The following is a 23,820-nucleotide window of genomic DNA, read 5'->3' on the forward strand; positions in this document are numbered from 1 at the left end:
TTGCCTCTTATCTCACTACAACAAAACCATCGATTTGCGTCAGATTTAGCGCCAGATTTTAGTGCATTTTTTTTGTAATTGTGATGAGCAACCTGGCGCTAAATCTGGCTCTATTGTACAATTTTTAAAGCGTCCTTTTTGCACCTAATTTTGCATCCTTTTTCACGCTAGATTTTGCATCATTTTTTACACCAAACTATGCATCATTTTTTGCGTCAAATTTTGAACCAAGATTTGCATCTTATTTTATGACAGGTTTTGCTTCTAGTTTTGTGTCATTTTTTGCATCTATTTTTCATTCTCTTTTGCTTCCTATTTTGTGTCATTCTTTGCTTCCATTTTTGCACCATCATTTGCATCAAGTTTACACTGTATTTTGAATCCAATTTAACGTCTTTTTATGCATCCATTTTGTGTCAGTTTTTGCATCTAGTCTTACGCCAGGTTTTGTATCTAGTCTTACACTACTTTTTGCTTCTATTTTTGCACCAGCTTTGGTGCCTATCTTTGCACCATGTGTTGAATTTGATTTAGCACCAAATTTTGCATCCATTTTTGTGCCCATTTTTGCATCTTTTTTTGGACCATTTTTTACATCCACATTTACGTTTGATTTGTCTCCATTTTTCCCATCTCATTTTGCACCATATTTTGAGTCATTTGTTTCATCCAATTTTGCATCATTTTTAACACCATCTCTTGCATCTAATGTTACATCATTTTGAGCATCCAAATTTGCATTTATATTTGCATCTTATGTTGAGTCATGTGTTGTGTCCACCTTTGCATCTTATTTTGTGTCTAATGGTACATTCAATTTAGAGCCATTTTTTACGTCTACTTTTGTATTTGTTTTTGCACCAAGTTTTGCATCCAATTTTAAGCTATTTTATGCCCCTTTTTGCACCATTTTTTTGTGTCTACTTGTGTCCAATGTTGCACCATTATTTACACCGACTTTTTCATCCAATTTTGCATTTTTTTGGTGTCTAGTTTTACATTGTTTTCACCATCCAAATTTGCATCTTTTTTTGCCTCATTTTGTGTCCACATTTGCATATAATTTTGTGTCTAAGTTCGAGCCTAAATTTGCATGTGATTAGGAATCATTTTTTACATCCAATATGGCATCCTTGGTTTCACCCTTTTTCAGCCCCATTTTGCATCTTGTTTTATGTCTTTTCTTACATCTTTTTTTTTTCCTTTTTTGCACCCAAGTTTGCATCCCAAATTTACACCATTATTTGCATCATCATTTGGCATATTAATTTGTAACGTTTTTTGCTTCTTTTTAACGCTCAACTTTGCATCTTATTTTACATCTAGTTGTTGTCTTTTTTTGCATCTAATTTGGTGCCCATTTATGTGTCCTTGTTTTTGCCCAATTTGATATCCTTTTGTATGCCATGTTTTGTTCCCTTCTTTGTGTCAACTATTGCACAATTTTTCACTTCTAATTTAAAACACTTTGTATGTCAATTGTTTGCATTTTGTATTAATTCCTAGTTTAACATCCAATTTTACTTTCAATTTTGCATCCATGGTTACATCTGCATTTGACTTCTTATATAAAGTATATTTTTCTTTACATATATGACCCCCTTTATAGATTCATAGTGAAATATATGATAGTTTCTAAATATCATTAAAGCAGATATCACAATTCAAAATCATTTGTAAAGAAATTTAAGAGAAATTGACAACATCCATCCAAAAAAATAACAATGTGTCATTAACAATTTTCAAAACATGTATAAAATAGCAACATAATACTAATAAAATCAGTATTATTTTTAATCAAAACAAGTAAAATTCAAATATGATTAACAAATCAAAATATTTCATGAATATTGTTATTCTACGATAAATTAACAACATACATAAATCAAACTCATCGTATGATTACAAAATCAAAATGTCTCATTGATATAGGGTAAATTCACAACACCCATCTAAACATAACAATGTCATTCTACACAATAATTTCTTCATAAAAAACAATGCATGTGCATGCCTAGCTACCACCACCAAGATCATCCTCATGATCATCTTGACCATCCTCATTACTCTGATCCACATCATCACCAACACCGCAACTATCATCATCATCTCCTCCTTCACCACCATCATCCTCATCCTCATCCTCATCATCTCCTGATATATGTTGAACATAATTTGGATCATCGTCTTGGCAATCATTACCTATAGCATTCTGACAAAAAAAATCAATATTACATGTTAGTATTAATTACATAACACAACGCATGTTTTTGTTATACAATGTTAACCATAAAATGAGGTAAGATATAATATCTAATAGTACTAAAAAATAAAATGAAAATATGGTTTAAAAGTATATTGGAAATCCAACTAAGATTACATACCATAGAGTCCATCCAAACAACAAATTCAACCCATATCTTTTGCTGCAGCACCTCCTTTTCCAAATGATTTGGAGGTCTTCCATATTTTAGTTCCTATCAATCAGTAAATAGGGAGAAATTAGATAACAATGACTTTCTTCTAGTACAAAATTTATTAAAAAAATATCACATGTTTAATATACTTACAAAGGTTGTTATCAGTGCTTTTAAACCTTTCTGGCCACTACGATGAGTGACTTTTGTCTTGGTTAACCTCGCCTTGGATGCCTTGTCCTTAAACATAAACCAATTCAATTTATTTTCACACAAATACATGTCTAAGATACTTATAAGTATTAATACATTCTAAATAATGTTTAATGAAAAATTCAATACCTGAATGCTCTCATTGTCGGCTTTTCTTTGTGCATCCAACTTCTCATATGATTTTACAAGTTCTTTCCATACTTTAAAAGGTATGTCAATAGGTCTTTGTTTCAGTCTTTGATCTTGAGGCATTTTTTTAATTTTTCTTGTTTGGTTAAAAAATTTGGTTAAAAAAAACCGAACAAGTAATTCACATCAATGGCATGGAGACTCTATGGATATGTGTAAAAAAATGGCTATAAAGAAAACATCCAAAAACCATATGAGCTCTCCCTTTGATGGTCACTTGGGGCATATGGCTGGAAAGGAACACCTCCATTTTCGAAAATCAAGGACAATCCTTTCTCAAAGTCCTTCCTAATATTTGCTCCAAATGTCTTAAAATGAAAAACAAAATTCAAACGTCATCCTCAAACATCTCCCTTAAATATAACGTTGGACCATAAATTCTTCACTTTTATTGTTATCGGCTCTGGAATGATTTTTCTATATGCAATTATATAATGAAATATGTGTGCACTAATGAAAAAACATTGAGTTTCATTTTTCATAATCACAAACAATGAAAAAGAATCACACGTAACTAGCATCATTTTGGAAATTTTATATTTATTAAAAATCTTTAACATGTTTTCCTCCCATATCTCATAAAAAGGTGTGAAATTTTTTATATACTCTCCAATAAGCCTAAGGATCACATACCTTTTAAAACTTTGCATTACCATTATATGTTTCTCCTTGAAGATATATAATATGTTTCTTCTTTAACATATATATTATGTTTCGCATTTCTTAATATTTGACAAAATACTAAAGTTGAAAACAATGGTCATTGTCTCAATCATATTCCTGGTGATCTTGTTCAGCATAAAACAGTTTGGTACAAGCAAAGTAGGCATGACATTTTCTCTGGCACTCATGATATGGTTTTTCTCTATTGGTTCTATTTTACTTTACAATATTATTTAACATGACATGACAATTTTAAGGGCATTCAATCCTGTTTATATCTATTACTTGTTCAAGAGGAACACTATCAAAGCATGGATGTCCCTAGGAGGTTGCGTGTTATGCATAATAGGAGCTGAAGCTATGTTTGCTGATTTGGGTCACTTCTCAGTAAGATCCATCCAGATAGCCTTCACATGTGTAGTATTCCCATGCCTACTATTGGCTTACATGGATCAAGTTGCATATCTTATGAAGCATCCCTCTGTGGTGGAGAACATATTCTCTGCTTCAATTCCATATGGTTTTATCTGGCCAGTCTTCGTGATAGCTAGTGTTGTTGCCATGATTGCAAGCCAGGAAATGATCTCAGCAACAATTTCATCTATTAAAATGTCCATGGCCCTAGGATGCTTTCCCAGATTGAAAATAATTCACACATCCCGACGGTTCATGGGTCAGATCTACATTCTTGTCATCAACTGGGTTCTAATGATAATGTGTGTCTTGGTATGTGATTTTTTTAAGAGCACGGTCGAGATATCAAATGCATATGGCATTGCAAAGGTAGAGATGATTATGGTGACTACAAGCCTAGTGACTCTTGTCATGGTTCTTATATGGGCAAAAAATATATTCCTTGCGATTGGATTTCCTGTTCTATTTGGATCAACTGAGCTAATTTATTTTTCTGCAGTTTTGATGAAAGTGGGGGAAAATGGTTGGATAAATGGTTTTTGCCACCTGCTTCCTTCTTGTGATGTACATTTGGAACTATGGAAGTGTTCTGAATTATCAGGAGTTGTATATCTTGTTGGTCACGGAGATGTCAAGGCTAGAAAGGATTCATGGTTTCCTAAGAAACTGGTTATAATCTACTTCTATGCTTTCATGAGGGCAAACTGCAGGGCAGGCCCTGCAAGCCTCAATGTACCTCACACCAATCTCTTGCAAGTTAGCATGACATATACTGTCTAACTTGAAGGTTTCCATGAATCAAACATGCTGAATGTTTTTCAAGGACCAAGTCACAACATCAATATGGTGATGGATAACAAAGATTTCCTTGAAGGTGGCAGAGATGAAGTGAATTTTAATGTGAAGTTAATAATCATAAGTTTTGTTGTCGACCAAGATCTTCATTACTTAGTCCTTGATTTTGTTTGATAGAGAATAATAGCCATTCCTACGATTAATCATTGATATTTATGAACAAAGACACCATTCTTTTTTCAATGAAGATGATAGGTGGTGTCCGCATGGGGTAGCTCAAGTGGCAATGGTCGTGGAAATGAAGTCTCACCGAACCGGAGATCTTGGGTTCGATTCTTGTGCTACCCTCCCTGGAAATGGGGTGAATAACGGACATGTAAAAACTGGCAAATGAGAAGGTCCCACCTAAGCTTACAAAAAAAAAAAAGATGATAGGTGGTATTTTATATGCATGGTTAAGCCTAAGATAAGCCATGTTTTCTACGTAAGAAAGTTATATTAAGTTATATCCATGAAAATGAAAGGAAGATGACATTGCATGTTTCCTCGTATAGCTAACCATCGCTCAATAACATTGGATGCTTCTCCACCTCATTCATTACATCATTGCTTAAGAACCTTGGATGTTTCTCCATTTTTTTTGACATCATGTATTGATTATGTTGTTGTTGGAGGTTTTACACTAAGTTTTTCAACATCGAGCTTACTAGGGCTTGCACCACCGGGGTTATTAGTAAGAATCTCATGAGGTTTGCATAGCCATGATTATTAGAATCAAAATAGTAGGATTTGCACTAAAAAACAATTCATAGAGCTTTCCTGCTGGGGAGAAAATCACAAGTTCAACTTCTGCAGTGCAGAGCACCGAGAGCTCGTAAGCTTTCTTCAGCAATCCACCTACGTTTGGAAAATGTAGCCTGCCTGCTGGCGATGTTCTCAATCCTCTTCCTCTGCATCTTTCCCCTCACTATTCTTGTATGTCCTCTTTCGTTTTTCCCTCCAAACAAACCCTCTCAAATTGAGAAAGCAGAACAACTCACTCGATGAGAATCCGAATCCAATTATCGCTTCTAACAATAACCCAATACGATACCAAAAGTGATTACACAGAACCTCATTGACTCTTCATTTGTTTGGAAAAGAGCCAAGCATATACTTCTGACGAGGGTTTCCGTCTCAAGTCTGGCTCGCAGGACGTCGCTTAGTCAATTGCGAGAAAAGTTTTCCACCTGCCTGTCACATACGGTTTGTCACACTATATATTAAAATCAGGGACAATCCTTTCTCGGAGTGGACAATCCATTTGAATGCATTGATCAATGCTTTGTGCAACGCTGGTAGAGTGGACCATGCAAGGAACTATCTAATGGAGATGAAAAAATTTAAATCCTGATATAGTTTGCTAGAGGACATTCATTGGAGGCCTATGCAAGTTGGGTATGGTGGACGAGGCAGTGAATCAACTGGCAATAATGATTAGAAAGGGTCTCTCACCCACATATGCTCTGTACTATTCACTCATCAAAGCTTGCTGCAAATCAAAGAAAGTTCAAGCCGTTGCCCAGATACTGAACAAAATGCTTAGGGAACGTGTTGTTCCAAGTCATGCAAGTTTTATCTATGGCATGCATCATCTTGGGAAGGTAGGAAAAAAAATTGAGGCTTAAAAAGTTCTTGAAGAAGTGATAGATTGTAAATCCTCTGTACATGTTAAAGTATACACAGAAGTAATGTCTGCTCTATTTCAGACCAGTGAAGTGGAAAAATCATTACAATTAGAAGGCAAAATAATTAGAAGAGGTTGTGAAACTAACTTTTTGACTCTGTAAAACAGTGTTTCTCTAAGGGAAAAATTGATGAGGTATCCAAGATTTTAGAAGGCATAAACCAAAGATATCCGGTACAAGGTATTACATTATGAAAAAATTGAAATGGTCAGATTTATTGTTTTTCCAAGGAGACCACTCTTGCTTGAAGGAATGGAGAGGGCTCTGCTCGTAAGAAAGTACTGAACCAAGACCATTGTCAAAAAATGTTGAACCAAGAGTATTGTTAAAAAGCAATGTTGCTTAGTTGCATGAAAAATTGATTGTCCAAAATTTAATTTTGGACTCTTTGCTGGCAAAATTTCATATAAAGGTATGCCCTTTTGCCTTATAACATGATGATTTTAATGAAAATGGAGGAAGGGAATCAACTTCAGAGAATCAAATGAAGTTAAAAAATATTAGATTATCAATTGTAATCCATAGGAAGGGAGGAAAATAAAGGGTATGGTTGTGCTTAGCCTGAAACGTTTGCCTCTCATTTGAGAACTTTTCAAAAACTCAACTTTATTTCTGAATCTATAAACACAACTCTAAGTTTACATCTCAATTTACAGGTAAAGATTCGGTTTAAAGCAAATCTAAAAATAAGAATAAGCAAATCCAGAACTAAGAATTTGAAGCATTATTATTGTGGCAGAGCAAGGCAACTAAAATTTGAGTGTGTGGGAACAAAGTGGGATCTAGAACATGGAAAACTCACCAAAAAAAACAACAAATATTGTGGAAAGCGGAAAAGAGGAAAAAGAGCATCATTCCTTTGTTAATTCTCATACAGAATACAAATTAGATGCATGGTGTGAAGGAAAATGAAATTTACAAATTAGATGCATATGACCATAACATGGGATGTCCCCCAACTTTAAATTTTGCATCATGCAGACATCAGGTAGCAAGCCAAGGAGCATCTCGAGCTGTTCAGGACATTTCTGTACCTTCCCCCCCCCCCCCCCCCGACAAATCCTGAATCCTGGATATAGGAGTTGCAAATAAAGTATGGAGCTTCTTGAAAAAAAATGTTAGCAATGGGTACTAATGCTAGTTTTAACTTTAACCTGCTTGCAATGAATACTCGGCAAATCCAAGTGTATCTTGAGGTAAAATTTGTTGACAATAGAACAGGATGGTTTTCCTGCTATTGATACAAATGGCTATTGCTGTTAAGCCTAATTTTAACTATGATATGTTGCCAGAAGACATGTCCCCAAAATTTGGACAAATCCCTCAGACCATAGGATGTGTTCCTCAATCCCAGGTATGCATCCTCCTACAACATGGCATAGAGCAAAATATGCTTAACAGAAGTAGTCATTCACATCAATAGCAGGAAAACCATCCTGATGTGTTTCCAACAAAACATTATCTTGTGATACCCTACACACCACCATATTGGGTAAAAATGTAAAACTAGCATGTGTACCCCCAATGCCAACATTTTTTTCAAGAAGTTCCAAACCATAGCAGACAAGACTCTAGATACTAAAATGACAAGAAAAGTTTACAATGAATACTCGGCAAATCCAAGTGTATCTTGAGGTTAGAACCCAGGGGCTAGAAATCTGTGAATGGTACTCTACCCATACATTGGATGAGACAATTGGGGTACAACCCAACCACTTCCATAAATATGGAAGTTACTACCACATCCTTCCCATTATAGATATTTCTTGGGGAAAGTTGAAAATCTCGACTTTATGAAGATTTGGCTTATTGGCAAGGGTTAATTCCATTGACCCCTAGTGTTAGTTTCCCTCCCCTCTCAGGGCTTCTCATGGTTGGTATCAAGGCTCCACCTCTTTATCAGTTGTTATTAAAATATAATTACAATTATCATGAGTCTTTTGACCCATTTACATTTACATGCCCATACAAGTATCATTAACATAATTAATTACAATTACAATATTTATGGAGGATTAAACATTGATAGTGTTCCAAAAACTCCATCAAAGTTTTCTAACATGAAATGCTACATTTTTAACAAAATGCACGACTCGCATATTACCTTTGCTCGTAAATTCAAATTATAATCTAAAGTTATTTAATTTGAAGACTTAATCTCATATGTATTTGATTGTCGGCTGATTTAGCATATTCTATCCATGCAGATTCATGGTTATCCTACCATTCGCTCACAGAATGAAAAAGGATGTCTCACTAGCTGTTGAATTTCAAATCCCCATCCACTTCTGGACGGTTCCTTTTGATGACCATCTTAGATTTGAGGAAGCCGTTTCACTTTGTTAATGTGTGGCTTTGGACGTAGCTTTGCTTTTTTGAATGTGTAAATACCGTATACCTTCTTCCTTTTTCCCTAGGTAACTAATTACTATTATTTCTATGTAAGCTTAGCCTACTTGATTAAATTCTGATGTTTATTGAATTTCTATTCAGTATTTATAAAACGCAGGAATCTGAAGACTTTTCTCCTAAGCAAGAATGCCCTATTATTGACTTTGGTAGAATTATAGTGCTAATGCATTTTGGAAATAGTTGGACTGTCCCAATTCTAACAATAAGTGGACAGACTGTTTCAAGTTCATAACATGCACAATGAGACCAGTCTTGTGGAGCTGTCTCTTTACTCCTGAAAGCAGTCTGTGACTAATGAATAATGAGACCAGATCTTGTGGAGCTGTCTCTTGACTCCTGAATGCAGTCTGTGACTACTCTCGTGCTAAGATTCCATAAGGAATGTCACCATGCATAACATCTACATGTGACAAGATCTGTTTGAATCATTAAAGTGACTGTTTAAGTTGGCAGAAACTTGATCATAGTGTTCGTGCTACTCAAATCCCATCAGCAATTCTATACAGATGGATAAACATTTTCAGATATGCCTCAACTGAGTGCATAAGAAAAATTAATAAATACTCAAATAAGTTTTACCAATGCTGAATGTACTGAACAAAACCCTGATATTTATATTTCTGAAGAATATTAAATATCTTCAAAGAATTTGATAGATTACCTTGAGAACTCCATCCTGTACAGTGAGTTTTCCAGCTGCAGATGTAGCCCCTCCAGCTAAGAAGCTAGAATGTTGGAATGTCCCCCTCAATTTCTGTACACACAGCAACAAACGGACCATGTTAAAAAACACCTTGCATTGAAAACATAGATCCTTCTAGGTCCGCTTCAAAAGCGAAGACAACATTTATAACTGCCATTAAAATATCCAAAAAAGACTTTATGCTGGAAATTGAAATACTATTACAGAATTGTTGATTCATCTAGTTAATGTCGAAATACCTTTCCAACATATAGCTTTTTCAACGTGCTCATAACAAATATCCAGGGTGATTCTCCACTCCCTTCGGTGTCACTCCCTTCGGTAGTGTCAACCAACAGCCCAGTTTGCTTGTATACAAGTTTACCATTTTCAGGAATAACCTCATAATGTTCCCTCTCTTTCTGCAGAACAAGTGAGAATTAGTTTTTTAATGAGTTTCAAAAGTAGAAAAGAAAAAATAAGCTACAATGGTTTGAATGTCCATATTGAAAGCTGAACTACAATGTTCCACACAGAGCTCATCTCCTCCCATGACATTTGAGAAATCAATGGCTATAATATCATAATTCTTAAGATGGCAAGGCATTAAAGCAAGCTAATATAATTTATAGTTTGATGTCTCCTTATAATTTCATTTCCAAACAACTAGGTACAAGAAAGCATGATTGATGGATGGATGGCTCTTCCGTTGTACAAAAATATATAGATGAATTGCTCCATAGGAGACTAAGATATAGGTCTAAACTCCTAAAAGGCAACAGTCATGCCATGCAGGGGACAAAACCAAATAAGCGTGATCGAACATTACGGCCATCAACAACCACCGAACACAGGACTACTATTCTTCCATATCCAACTTCTATGTGTGCGAATGATATTCTAGTTTTGTAGTGCAACACAAATTTAGACAAGACCATAAATAACATCTTCCTCTTACCCGGATGAATACTTTTGCAAGATTTCAATGACATTTAAGGGAGGTTATGATTTATTTACTTACAAAGCAGAACCCATGTGGCAAGCTGTCTAAACAATGGGTGGGTGTGGTTCAAATATAGAAAAAAGTAGAGTATGTATGCTTTTATAGAATTTAACAGTCAAATCACTTCATCAAGATGGGTTTCTTATACCACAAATAAGAGAACGTTATACATCAATTTGATGTCTAACTTGGTTGTGACATTAAAATTGGATTATTACTATTATTATTATTATGCAGACCACATATTTATGTGCAATCTCTAACAGGATTACTTGTATAGATAGCAAAAGCCAACATAATGTTTCAGAAAGGTTCAGAGATACAGTGACAGGGTACAAGTTTTGGGATGGCTAGAGACCCCCAAATTTCAGGGGACAGCAGAGGATTGGATATAGGAGAACCACTCCTCTGCAATATATAGAAAAAATATATCAATAATTAGTGATGATGGAATATCCAAATACACAATTTGCAATTCAAGTATATGAACGATTGGGTTTATCATTACGAAATGAAAAATGGAAATACAGTGATGCATCCATAAATCATAGTCTCACATTATAAAAATGCACAATGACCAAATAAAAAATAAAAATAGCAAAGCCACTAGCCAACCCTAAAGAGCGTATGCTCAATCTTCTGCTGCCATGCAGAGCAACGAGTCTTTGGCATCATCGGTGTCAATGCCACCGTAACTATCATTAAATATGTGCGGCGGCCTTTAACATTCTAGGGAGAAATAAATTGGAAAATGACTATTTTTCATCTAGAGGCATCAGGCCCCGTGAAAAATGCCTATGAATCTCCATAGAATTAGGGGGAATCCTGGTGTACCCAAACAGAAGAGGATGTCGCTGGGCAGCTCCCTGTCGATGACAGGGGCATCCCTTAGCATCAGCTGCTGATTAGTTATGGCAGTGGATGTCCCCAAGGCATCCCCTAGTATCCTGATCCCCAGGAAACATCCCCCACCCCTGGGAACAATTCCCCTTGCTTCCGTGACATAATCACCAGGCTAAAAATTTCTCAGTCAGCTAGTGTTGTATACTAGATAGGATCGCAGCAAAAGAATAGATAAAGCCTTACCGGGCCAAGATATTTTATGAGTTCCTTTTTTAGCGTTGACCTGGAACACTTGTCTGGAAGATTTACTTCTCTGCCATCTCCGATGTCCAGCCTGCATTGATATTTTAAATTGACTCAGCTTCATCGCTCATTAAACATGCCAAAAAATAACTAGATTCAGTGACAAATGAAATGACTGAATTGTGTCTAATGTGACGGAGGTCCTATTGTCCTCAAGTCTCTTTGTGTAAAACCAACAAGATAATAAATTTGATAGAATGAAAACAAGCTTAGCACGTCCCAATATGAAAAAGAAAATGGTTTTCTTTCTTCATGACACTGCCAGAAATCTAAAAACATTTACAGGACCAGGTAATAGACCCACTAAAGGTAGGGTGGATGAAATTTTGTAAAACAATATCTCATTCATATGAAGAGAAAAGCTGTTTCCCTTGTTGTTGACACTGCAAGAAATCTCAAAACATTTGCAGGGTATTGGACCTACTAGGGCAATGTCAAGTAGGAAAGTATCTAGCACTGTACACATTATCAGATGTATGATGAAAACAGCGTTTAATACAGAACTCACCATTGGAAGAAAGGTTGAGCTGTATCACGTTTAACCCATTCATTATAATATACATGCAGATTGCGTCCATAACGATGCCGCGGATCGATCTGCATTTATCAAACAACAAATTAAATTAATCATATGACATGATATGAGTGTTTATTACAACAATGTGAAAATTTACACCACAATCAATACTGTTGTATGCCCTTTACTGGAATTTCTGCTTTACGATAATTCTGAGCTCTGAAATGTTGGTCCCAAGGATGAAAGTTGAAACTAGAGTGTAGAAGAAAACATTATACCCATAGTCCACATTAGTCTAATCTTGGGAATTGATAAGGACTTACAGCCTCAAGCCAGTGCTGGATAGCTAGTTCACGAGCATTTTCATCTCTAGATAACCCCTTGCCAACCTGTAAACCAGAACCCATCAAATAAAACAATTTCTTACGATATGGACAGAGACTTTTCTGTAAAATACTTCAGTGACAACCACACACATATCTAACAACTTGCCATGCGTGCACAATAAAACTTTTTAATTTGCGATGTACTTTTTATAGAGCGCACAGTTGACAATAGAACAGGATGGTTTTCCTGCTGTTGATACAAATGGCTATTGCTGTTAAGCCTAATTTTAACTATGATATGTTGCCAGAAGACATGTCCCCAAAATTTGGACAAATCCCTCAGACCATAGGATGTGTTCCTCAATCCCAGGTATGCATCCTCCTACAACATGGCATAGAGCAAAATATGCTTAACAGAAGTAGTCATTCACATCAATAGCAGGAAAACCATCCTGATGTGTTTCCAACAAAACATTATCTTGTGATACCTTACACACCACCATATTGGGTAAAAATGTAAAACTAGCATGTGTACCCCCAATGCCAACATTTTTTTCAAGAAGTTCCAAACCATAGCAGACAAGACTCTAGATACTAAAATGACAAGAAAAGTTTACAAAACTTTGAGAATTGTCAAGCCTGTTTCAGACTCTCAGATATCTAGTGGGCTATGCCTGTCCATGAATGCACGTGAGAGACCAATAATATACAAGAAGGCAATGAAACAATCACAAAAGCACCTACACTCAAAATTCCATTCTGGAAAGAAGGAAAAGACTCACTAAGGATACCAAGGGGTGCAAAATTCTAGATGTGAGGAATAGCAGTTACTGAGGAATACGGTTCATCTATTCTTACTGTTACAGATAATGCATTTACCAGATTGACTCAAGGTCTATTTCCTAGTGTCATGGAACACTGTGTTTTGATGATGGCTTTTGGTCTTGTTCCCATGGAACTGTAGTTGCATCTGGCTTAATCAATATGAAAGGGCTGCCCTGTGCGCGATTAGGAAGAAGTTTCCTTTCTTTCTCCTCTGGGTTATGTTTCAAAATTATAACCATCAGCTATCGGCATGTTGAAGGGATCACACACCTTTCAAGCAGAGCCCATTTTTCTGCAGGATTGTCCATAGGCATTGTTGCAGGTAACACCCCTTCATACAGAAGCCAGTTTTCCACAGAGGAATGGTGGCTGTTCAGTGACTCAGGGACTCTCTGTGCAGTCACAAGTAGTATCAGCATTATAACATATCCTTTCAGAATTCAAGTATATCTTCTCACTGGAAAGCAAAACAACCTCACTTCAGAAACAACAAACAGTGTAGATTAGGGTGAAATTTGTGATCTATGATCTTCCTGATATATGCCATTCCCTTTCTAATCTTGATGACATTTTACAGGTCTGTATGAGCAGAAAGAGTTCTCTCAGTGCTTAATCATTTTGAATTTTTATGGCTTCTCATGTTGGTCCCCATGTGAGTATCAGTTAATACTGCTGTCAAATTGTATAAAACAGATAGACAGGAGGACTGAACACAGAAGGTCTACATCAACCAGTTTTGCAGTGCTTCCTATTGCTATTCATAAACAACTTGCACTGTGGGAATGTACTACCTGCAAGGTTGCGTTGTTTGTTTCATGAAAGGCTGGCCGCTAAATGGCATTGGGAGCCCAGTTGTTTACTTTCCAAGTTAGTCATTCCTATCAGATTTACTTTGGCTAAATATCGTAAGTTAACACCCCATCTTTTGTGTCATATGAAGTTGAAGTTGAATCTTTAGAGTAACAATATTCTCCAAGCTTGTTTCTTTTGTTCAGCAAAATAGATTTCTAAGTTTATTGTTCTTTGTGTCACTGGCCCATAGTAAGGTTGCTTATTTAAATAATTTATTCAAATTATCATTTCTGTTATTAAACAAAAAATATTGTATAGCCCAGAATTGGGCCCACTGGAGTTCATTCCCCTGTTAGGTCAACATAAAACCTTTGTTGCATAGATCAATGGGCCATGCAACATTGGGCATATCATTTTTTAAATTTCAACTACAGAGTCTCATAATCAACTAGAAGAAAAATCAAGTCTATCTTTCAATTGCTTGAACCAGGACTATATCACGGATATTGCAGCAATAAAAGAAATAATTCCAGTCTATAGAAAGGTAGCATAGTAATAACATACTTGAGTTTTCGGGGTGCTTCAAACAATCTCGTCCTAAAGATAGGATTCCAGGTTGTTTGCAGATTTTAATTGGTGAGGTTGGCTCTAATTTTGGAACTTTGTTGGCTCTGCTGCAGGTATCATTTTGCCCCAAATCTTCGCCAAGCCTTTTTCATGGACTCACTAAAGGACTCTCATTTTCTGCATCCTTCATATGAGTAAACCTTCGACCCAGCACTGGTTTTCAATACAAACTTTCAAAGAGAGAAACTGGCAGTTTGGAGCAGGTTACAAGACCTCCTTCTATAATGAACAGAGATGACCCCGGAATGTGGCAAAAGTTCTCCCCTTCAGCCGGTGCTAAAGAAAACAAAGAGCTTCTCTCTGAAATCTCTAACGGCGTGCTTGGATGGCCTAATCTGACCAAAACTACAAAAATGTACCATGAGTTTTCCTCTACGTTGTTATATTGTGAAGAATAGTGTTTCCCTCAATTACTAACCGTTCCAATAGCCCCTGCTTCCTGATCCATTAGTTTTGACTTCTCCAGACACTAAAGAGCATTAACGATTCTATTCCATTACACAAAGATGAGCTGGAAGGGAAAACCCTTCGGAGCACAGTATTTCATGTTGAGGTATCAAATTCTTGGTTCCATGGAAATAGAAACCGCATGAAGATATCTACGAACCACTTGAACATCAAAAATGTTCAGTCTCAGAACTCTGAAGTAAATTTGTAAAGAATGTAGCATTAGCTTTCTTGGCTTAGTGAAATCCCTAATTTTCTATCCTATTTGCCAGTCTTAAAAATCTCACGAAAACCTGTAAAGATTGTGCCATTGTGTACGCTTAGCCTCTAAAAGCCCTAGCTTTCTATCTTCTTCTGTGTAATTTGAATAGAACACCATCGAATACCAGAATTATCAATTCCCATTCTCCAAAACTTTTAAATGTGCGGAACTGAGACAGAAATCATTCAATCAAACCACTCGAAATGCATCTGAATGCTGATCCATTAACTTAAAGAACTTCTTCCCAAACTCTGTCATTTTTTAAACAAAATTTTGAGCACAACCTTGTCTAGTCCATTTATAGAGAGCGTTAGTTTATGAAATCTTGCCTGTAAGCCAAAATAGAGTCAAAATTTTCCATTGAAAGCTCAGAATAACTGAACCAGAAATAACCCTTGTGAAATTTGCTGCTTAAAACATGGTTTTGAGCACGGCCTCTTTCTTCAGATTTATTTTAGATAATACGGTAGCTTATTTAATGAAATATTTCCAGAAAGTTGAAATATGGCAAATTTTTCCAATCAAGAACTCTAAATAATTTCATTAGGACAAGGCGTAGAGGATTCACGGCGACAAGAAAATAATGGCGCTTTGCAATTTTAGCACTCTCTTGCAGAAAAATACCTTTTCTGAAATCGTTTGACCACGAAGAAACGCAGATGAACTGTTGGAAGTCGTGCAGAGAGAGATCTGGTGGCTCGTGGATCGATTCTGGGGCAATGTTTATGCGATTGCAAACCATGATTGTTCATATGCGAGCTACTGAGCTCGTTGAGAGGGATACGCGCAATGGCGCCAAACTACCAAGAGGATTTGAATTTAAAGGCGGGATAGAATATCTACGGTCCGATCATGTCATCGACGGCCATATATTTGTGTTTCAGTAAAACGGATTTTCAAAAAATTTGAAATATTATACATTTTATAGAATTTGAAATATTATACATTTTATTATTTAAGCTGAATAATAGTTTTACTTTGGAAAAATAATTGGGCACATCAAATAAAATATTGATGCGACGGACATAGAACTCCGAAACAATAATGCACCCTTCTCTTACTCCAAAACAATAATGCACCCTTCTCTAGCTGATGTGTCAATGCTTTTTTTGAAGTGGAACTTAAAGAATTAAGTAATTATTCATTATTAAATTGGGATTTATATAAATTAATTGATTATTTATTAATGTTAATTTCATTTTATACTTTTATAGTAATTTTTAATAGATTTTTGTTAAAGATAATTATTTGAGCTATTATTGTATCAAGATTTTTGTTGTGTCTTTTATTATTATATTTTAATCCACTTTAAACATGCTCAAAATATGTTTTCATCTTCATTTGTGGAGATTATCTACTTGCATATTCAAAAAGTTTTGATGTAGTTTTTGCCTTGAAAAATGATTATTGTGATTGTAATGGTGAGAAATTATTCTATAAACAGTGTTAAGTGTTATTTAGAATAAATGAGAAATTCTTTTTGAATATATAAGACTAATCTTTGAGAGAATAGATATATATTCCCTAATTATCACATAAACAAGGGGTTAATCTTGCATTTAGTGCTTTATCTCTGTAGAGTTTCGCTAAACAAAGGGAATACCTCCTCCTGCGTGACTTGGATTGTCCCTCCCTCTTACAGGATTGCAAAGCATTAAGAATTGAATCTTCTTTATTTTAAAGATGTAGTCTTGTCGAATATACCAAAAACATAGTAGGATTCTTTCATTATTGACAAAATCAAGCACATGTGCAAGGGAAGTATTCATCTATGGATGGTTAACAAGTTCATTAATAACTACAAGCAAACGCTTCAAACTATGTATTTAATGATCTCTAGTCATCATCTAAAGAGTTCAAGAATCAAGTCAATTCCAACCTAAGTTCTAATTATATGGTAAACCTCTACTCTAGAGGTTCTATTATTGTAAAATTTCACAACTATGGAAGTTGTGGCAAGGTCTCAAAGGAGGGACTTTCTTTTTGGGGCAAAACTAACCTTTTTTCAAAAGATAGTTTCTATAATTGAATCCATCTTCAATATCCATTTCTTCAACCCCACTCTGGATTTGAATATTGAATCCCCCCTACTTATTTTGGGATGAGATGATCTTTCAAAAGCCAACATAAATATATTGGGGACTTACAACAATATACAAACTAAGCAAGGAAGGGTATACACACATGTGTTAGAATTTGAATTGAAGTTGACTTGAGCAAAGGTATAACAATGCATATTTAATTAAATATTGGTGATTTTAACAACCACGTCCATTAGATTAAAATAATGATACTTTATGTGTATCTATATGCAAAGACAAAATACTTGAAAGGCACCTTCCCAACAACAAAGGTCATTATAAGAAAAATGGAAAAATAACAAGTTGATGGGTGGTATGATTGAATGAAGAATCAAAGGGCAAGAAAGAAGAGACATCCAAGTTTAGTCCTAATAAAAGATTTTATGGCCCCTTCCAAGGAGTGCGTTATTAAGAGGGACACAAACATGATCATGGAGTCTGTGCTAAAGTCTTATGGGAGAAATAGGAAGCATGTGAATGAGATATTATGGATTTCAAAAGAGAAATCATGTTATTCAATCCAATAGAAGCAAGGGGATTGGTGCTACTTGAGACTCCATAAGCTCTAAATCAATTGGTGAAAGCAAGAAGTCTAAAAGATAAATGCAAAGAAAGGAATATCCATCTATGTACAAGTCTACAATAAATAAATTCAAAATTATACAGTGTTTCCATATAGACAATGTTAGGTCCCTATAACACTAGTGATTCCCCCATTACTAGTGTCATTGTGGCCCTTACTGTTATTGTTGTGCCCTTATTGTCCCCATATTGTTATTATTGTGCCCCATAGAAGCCCACTATTGTTATTTTTGTGCCCTTATATTATTATTGTTATGTTGACTTTGATTATATTGTGACCCCTTAGACTCCTATATATAGAAATGAGGCTTTGTCATTTGTATCATCCAATAATTGTTCTTTTGTGTAATGTAAAGGAGGTTGCCCCCTCGAAGAGGCTGATTTCTAAGTTGTTGATCTATCTTTTCTATCTTTTTGTGAGTTGGTTTCATAACAGACAACCTAGGTTCGAACCCTAAAAAGTGTAGGGTCTTTGTGAGTGTTTGTGAGGGAATGTGTTTGACATCACATAATTGGATTCCCTTCATCATCAAAGAGACATGTGTCCCAAAAGTCAATTTGGTTTAAGTGGATGTTAATATGATACATTGTATATTTTCTGAGGGTAGTAGCACAATTGGAAAAAAGCATGTTGGCAAGCCCTTGTGTATCCAAGTGATCGAAAGTTCAATCCCCCAGACATATCTCACCAATTGAACTTAAAAAAAATATGATACATTGTATATTGCAAAGCCATTAAGTTAAGTAATGACCTTGGCTAACCCAAATATTTAATTAGAATTTAAGCTCAAACACAACATTAGAAATGAAACCTTCACTCTAGATCTAAGGATATAGGGGTCAACATTGGATATTGGATACAAGACAAGGTGATCAAATGTATCTCTTGGACTAGCATTTTTTACAAAGGAATACAAATTTTAATGCTTATATTAACATGTATGTATAATATAATAATGAAATAGTCACTCTTTAGTTCATGGATAAAAGTGTTGGTGTGGAAGGAAATCTCGAGGGATGTGTCACTATAGTCATAAAAATTGCATTTATTGTGGCACATGGAGAACTTATTAATTGGGTGTAGCTTTAAAAATGGATAGGAGTGTTATCCTCCCCACCTAACTGCATACCTAGCTTTTCTCAACTTAGGTTTGCAAAGTTATCACTGGATAGGAGTGATATTACACATCATACCTAGCTTTTCTCAGCTTAGGTTTGCAAAGTTTGACACACAAGGGAGGGGTGTTACATTTTGGATCCCTCTCTTTCCTTAAGATCCCTCCAACTGCAGCTAGAGTTCTTAGATGACTGTAAGGAGGAAGCCCCTATTGGAAAGGGACAGACAGTTTGAAGGTGTCTATCTTGTTGGTAATTCCTATATCGAAAAGTTGTATTTTCATAGTCCATGGGTTGGGAATACACAATTCCCATCCACTTGAGCTCAATTTTATCTCGCAAAACTTCATTGGGATCTACCTAAACACATATGCAAACATAGGTGAAAATGCCTTTCAAAAGTCTTTCCCTGTCTACTTTGACGAATCTTCCAATAAAATTGCCCACTTTTTCTACGAGATCTAGATGGGTAAAGTGAATGGGAAAACTGGGAATCTTACCCATACTAGAGTAGTCATCGACAACATAGTGAGAGGATTGAAGTTGGGAAACCATGGCTTCACTAGAAGACCAACTCATCCCCAAAACCATGGACCTTGGTCAAGGATTTTTTTCTTATCCTCAAGACATTTGAAGATCACCACAAAAAAACATGGGTCTACATCCACCCAAACCGGCGTTCATCCAATCCTATCATAATCGAACAGAAAAACGCTACTTTTTCAATAGAAAATGGGGAATAAACGTATCACCCAAGGATAATGACCATCGCATCAAGCGCTCAATCATAAGGGAGGAGCAATAATTTGACAATCACACGTCCTTGATTTCTGTTGATTTAACTCTGAACACTCACGTAATATTCTCTTGCTTGGCGAATTAAACACCACTGCATGGAATGGACGAGGATTGAGCCGAACCCTGGATGAAACCCACTTCATTCTCATCTAAACACAAAACTATATATACGTCAAAGCTATTACAATAGATTCTGACTGTCAACACCTCGAGGTTCTGTTTATATGTGGCTACCTTTTATGGTTACTATTGAATGTGTGATTGGCAATAGTAATGGCAACTTAGGGCTGCCAAATTTCCTTCGATTCCCTCACTACATCCTAACGCAAATAGTTGTTCAATGCCTTGGTTGTCTTTCAAAACTGGTAGGCAGCGTCTTCTTTGATATTTCTCGATGGTTTTAATTCCACTACAATCACAACTTTCATTTACATAAACTTCGTGTTTTCGCACGAGCAACGATTGTTCCAAGGTGAAATGTCACTTGGATGGTTTCAATGTTGTTGACCCATCATAACTAACTAACGGATATGCCCATTACAATTTTATACCACCCCATTATCAATATCAGTTATGCATGGGAACCAATTAAAGCAACTTTTCACATTAATTTTATATGAGCATGAGAACATGTGTTAACAAGCAGCCCATAAAGCCTCATTTTGAATGCCATAGTCACTTAGAAGGAATTCCTCTTGTAGTAGCATCCTCCCTACTAAACTTTGCTAGTGCTAACATTAGAACCACCATTACAACAAGATATCTTTCTAGTGTTGACAACACCATTATAGTAAGATACCTCAAGAGAGACAGAAAATTTAAAAAGTATGATAGTAATACGTATCCAGAAGATGGTAATGAAACTAGTAATTGTTCACGAATCCATAAGATTGTAAGGTCATTCTCATTATCATAATCATTGTCATCATCATCACCATCATCCTTGTCATTGTTATTGCCATCATTACATTATCATCATAATCACCATTCATGCCATCATCATCATCATTATGGACATTGTTTGCAATTGTTCATAATTGTAGATGTTGTAAGAAATATCATCAACCCAAAAAATGTGATCAGTGCTAGAAAAGGGTTGTTTAGGACACATTGATATACGTAAGAGAAATAACAACTCTATTTTTGACAGATGATCGATGATGATCATCATCACCACCATTATCATCGTCATTGTCATTTTTATCATCCCCATCATCATCATTAATGTAATTTCTATCAGCATTGTTGTAATCATGCATCATCATCATTCATGCCATTATTGTTTTTGATGATGACCTAGATGAAAATGATGATCATGACACCAAAGATAATGCTTATGATTATGACAATGACAACATCTAAAATTGGGAAGATTCGCCAATGTCATTAGCATCGTCATCATCATAATCATTGCCATCATCATCATTGTCATTATAACCACTATCGTCTTTATCATCATAATCACAATTCATGTCATCACCATCATCTTCATTTTCATCATTGTCAATATTATTGCCATTGTCATCAATTGTTCATAATTGTCAATGCCATAAGGAATATCATCAATGCAGAAAATATGATGAGTGTTGGAAAAGGGATGCAAAAGCGAACATAGAAATGGGGGCAACAATAGAAGTAAAATTGGATGAAAAGTGGATACAACATAAGTAGATGCACAACAACATGAAAAACCTGACACAAAAGTGGATGCAAAAGTAGATGCAGTTTTCAATGCAAACTTGGATGCAAACATGAAGGCAAAAGTGGAAGCAAACATGGGTCCAATGGTAGGTGTAAAACTTGGCACAAATTGTGGTGAAACAAATGTGGATGCAACAACGGAAACAAAAGTATATGCAAAAATGGATGAAACAAAAGTGGATGCAATAGGGGATGCAAACGTGGAAGCAAATGTGGTTGCAATGGTAGGCGCAAGATATGGTGCAACAAAAGTGGATGTAACAATAGACAAAAAAATATGCAAAATAAGATGCAAAAATGGATGTAAAAGTGGAAGCAAACATTGATGCAACAGGCAAAACAAAATTGGATGCAAAAAATGGATATAATGTAAGTAGATGCAAAAGTAGATACAAAACGAGATGCAAAACCCAATGCATAAACCTGACATAAAAGTGGATGCAAAAATAGATGCAATATTTGATGCAAAAGAGGATGTGAACATGGATGCAAAATTGGAAGCAAACGTGGATACAACAGTGAGTGCAAAACATGGTGCAAATTGTGGCATAACAAAAGTGGATGTAATGATAGATGCAAAAAAAGAATCAAAGTATGATGCAAATGAAGATGTAAAAAGGGATGCAAAAAGTGAAATTTAAAATGGGTGCAACAGTGGATGCAAAATTGTGTGCAAAAGTGGATGCAATAGAAGTCGATGCAAAAGTAGATGCAAAACGAGACACAAAACCTGATGCAAATCCCGGTCCAAAATTGGATACAAAAAGGGATGCAAAAATAGATGTAGTAGTTGATGAAAACCTAGACGCAAATGAGGATGCAAAATTATAATCAAAAGTGGGTGCAAAAGGAGGTGCCAAACTAGGCGCTAATTGTGGCACAAAAATATTAGATGCAATAGTGGGTACAATAATAGATGCAAAAGAGGATGTAAATATGGATGCCAAACAAGAGGGAAAAGTGGATGCAACAAAAGTAGATGCAAAATTTTATGCAAAACTAGACACAAAACACGATGTAAAACTTGGCGCAAAAGGGATGCACAAATGGATGAAAAAATGGATGCAAAAAATGATTTAAAAAAGGATGCAAAAGTCGATGCAAAAGTTGATGCAAGTGTAGGTGCAAAAAGTGGATGCAAATGAGGATGCAAAAGTATGTCAAACAAAATTAGGTGCCAAACTTGATGCAAAACCTGGAACAAAACCTGGTGTAAAGGATGACACAAAACTTGGCATAAAATTTGGTGCAAAACGTGGTGCAAAACCTATTGCAATACCTGGTGCTAAACTTGGTGTAAGATTTGGTGCAAAACTTGATGCAAATTTTGTGTCGAGTTTTGCACCATATTTGATAAATGGATGCAAATAGCACCAAAAATGGGCTCTAGATGCAAAAAAAGAAGTAAAAAGGGACGCTAATCGCTGGTTTTGTTGTAGTGTCTCTCCAAGTGAGCCCACAAAACACATTCCATGTTTCTATGCTAGGGACTCCAGTTTGCAATGCTGTAGACCATAGGAAGCTATAGTGTTGGTTTCTTGTTCACCAATCTAAGTATAGTTCTAAATATCAAGTATTAATTATACTTTTTCCATATCAGCAGTAATTTTATTCTTCTTGACCAACTGCTCTGGAATATCTAGATACTTGACACCCCAATCCTGTATCAAATATACAACTTATTTTCAACTTTTAGGAGCTTCAGAATCTCTTGATATTTCTTTTGTATATTGACCACGGGTGCTACTACCTCATGCAAGAGAATCATCCCGTTATACAACTATTTCATGATGTCCTCCATTGGACCCAATTCTTCAAGTATAGTTGACTGGAACTCCACTGTGCTAATACTATTGGAAGACAATAATTGATTCTCCACAATGAAATGATCTACTTGATTCTTTATCACAGCTAACTCCTTTCTCAAACATACATTCTCACTCATAAGATATTATCAGTTGTCTTGTGTTGCTATCGCAAATGCAACATTTTCTACCATCACTACTCAGGGGTTTCTCCTGGTATTAGTTGTGATTACCTTCTCAGTGGATATGGAGACTAGATGTTTAGGTTCATTTGGGAAGT

At 35.7% G+C, this 23,820-nt stretch overlaps 1 protein-coding gene across 3 annotated transcripts; it reads right to left on the reverse strand.

Moving 5' to 3' along the window:
• Window positions 1-1,797: 1,797 nt before the first annotated feature.
• Window positions 1,798-16,213, reverse strand: LOC149262259 (uncharacterized). 3 transcript variants are annotated; one of them, XM_089423792.1, is made up of 10 exons: window positions 14,686-14,808; window positions 13,600-13,721; window positions 12,502-12,567; window positions 12,170-12,258; window positions 11,602-11,692; window positions 9,773-9,934; window positions 9,492-9,584; window positions 2,571-2,657; window positions 2,385-2,477; window positions 1,798-2,212 (listed from the first exon to the last, which is right to left on the reverse strand). In XM_089423792.1, the coding sequence occupies exons 6-10, from the start codon at window positions 9,803-9,805 to the stop codon at window positions 2,015-2,017; spliced, it is 504 nt and encodes a 167-aa protein (XP_089279918.1). In that variant the 5' UTR covers window positions 9,806-9,934; window positions 11,602-11,692; window positions 12,170-12,258; window positions 12,502-12,567; window positions 13,600-13,721; window positions 14,686-14,808; the 3' UTR covers window positions 1,798-2,014. The 3 variants fall into 3 exon arrangements, with proteins under 3 accessions (XP_089279918.1, XP_089279921.1, XP_089279913.1); XM_089423795.1 differs by lacking the exons at window positions 13,600-13,721; window positions 14,686-14,808 and adding an exon at window positions 16,082-16,213; XM_089423787.1 differs by lacking the exon at window positions 13,600-13,721 and having other exon boundaries at window positions 14,686-14,820.
• Window positions 16,214-23,820: the final 7,607 nt, after the last annotated feature.

This window comes from Pinus tabuliformis, chromosome 6, assembly GCF_031772625.1.
Source record: "Pinus tabuliformis cultivar Carrire ecotype Pingquan chromosome 6, CPIR1, whole genome shotgun sequence".
Classification (NCBI taxonomy): Eukaryota; Viridiplantae; Streptophyta; class Pinopsida; order Pinales; family Pinaceae; genus Pinus; species Pinus tabuliformis.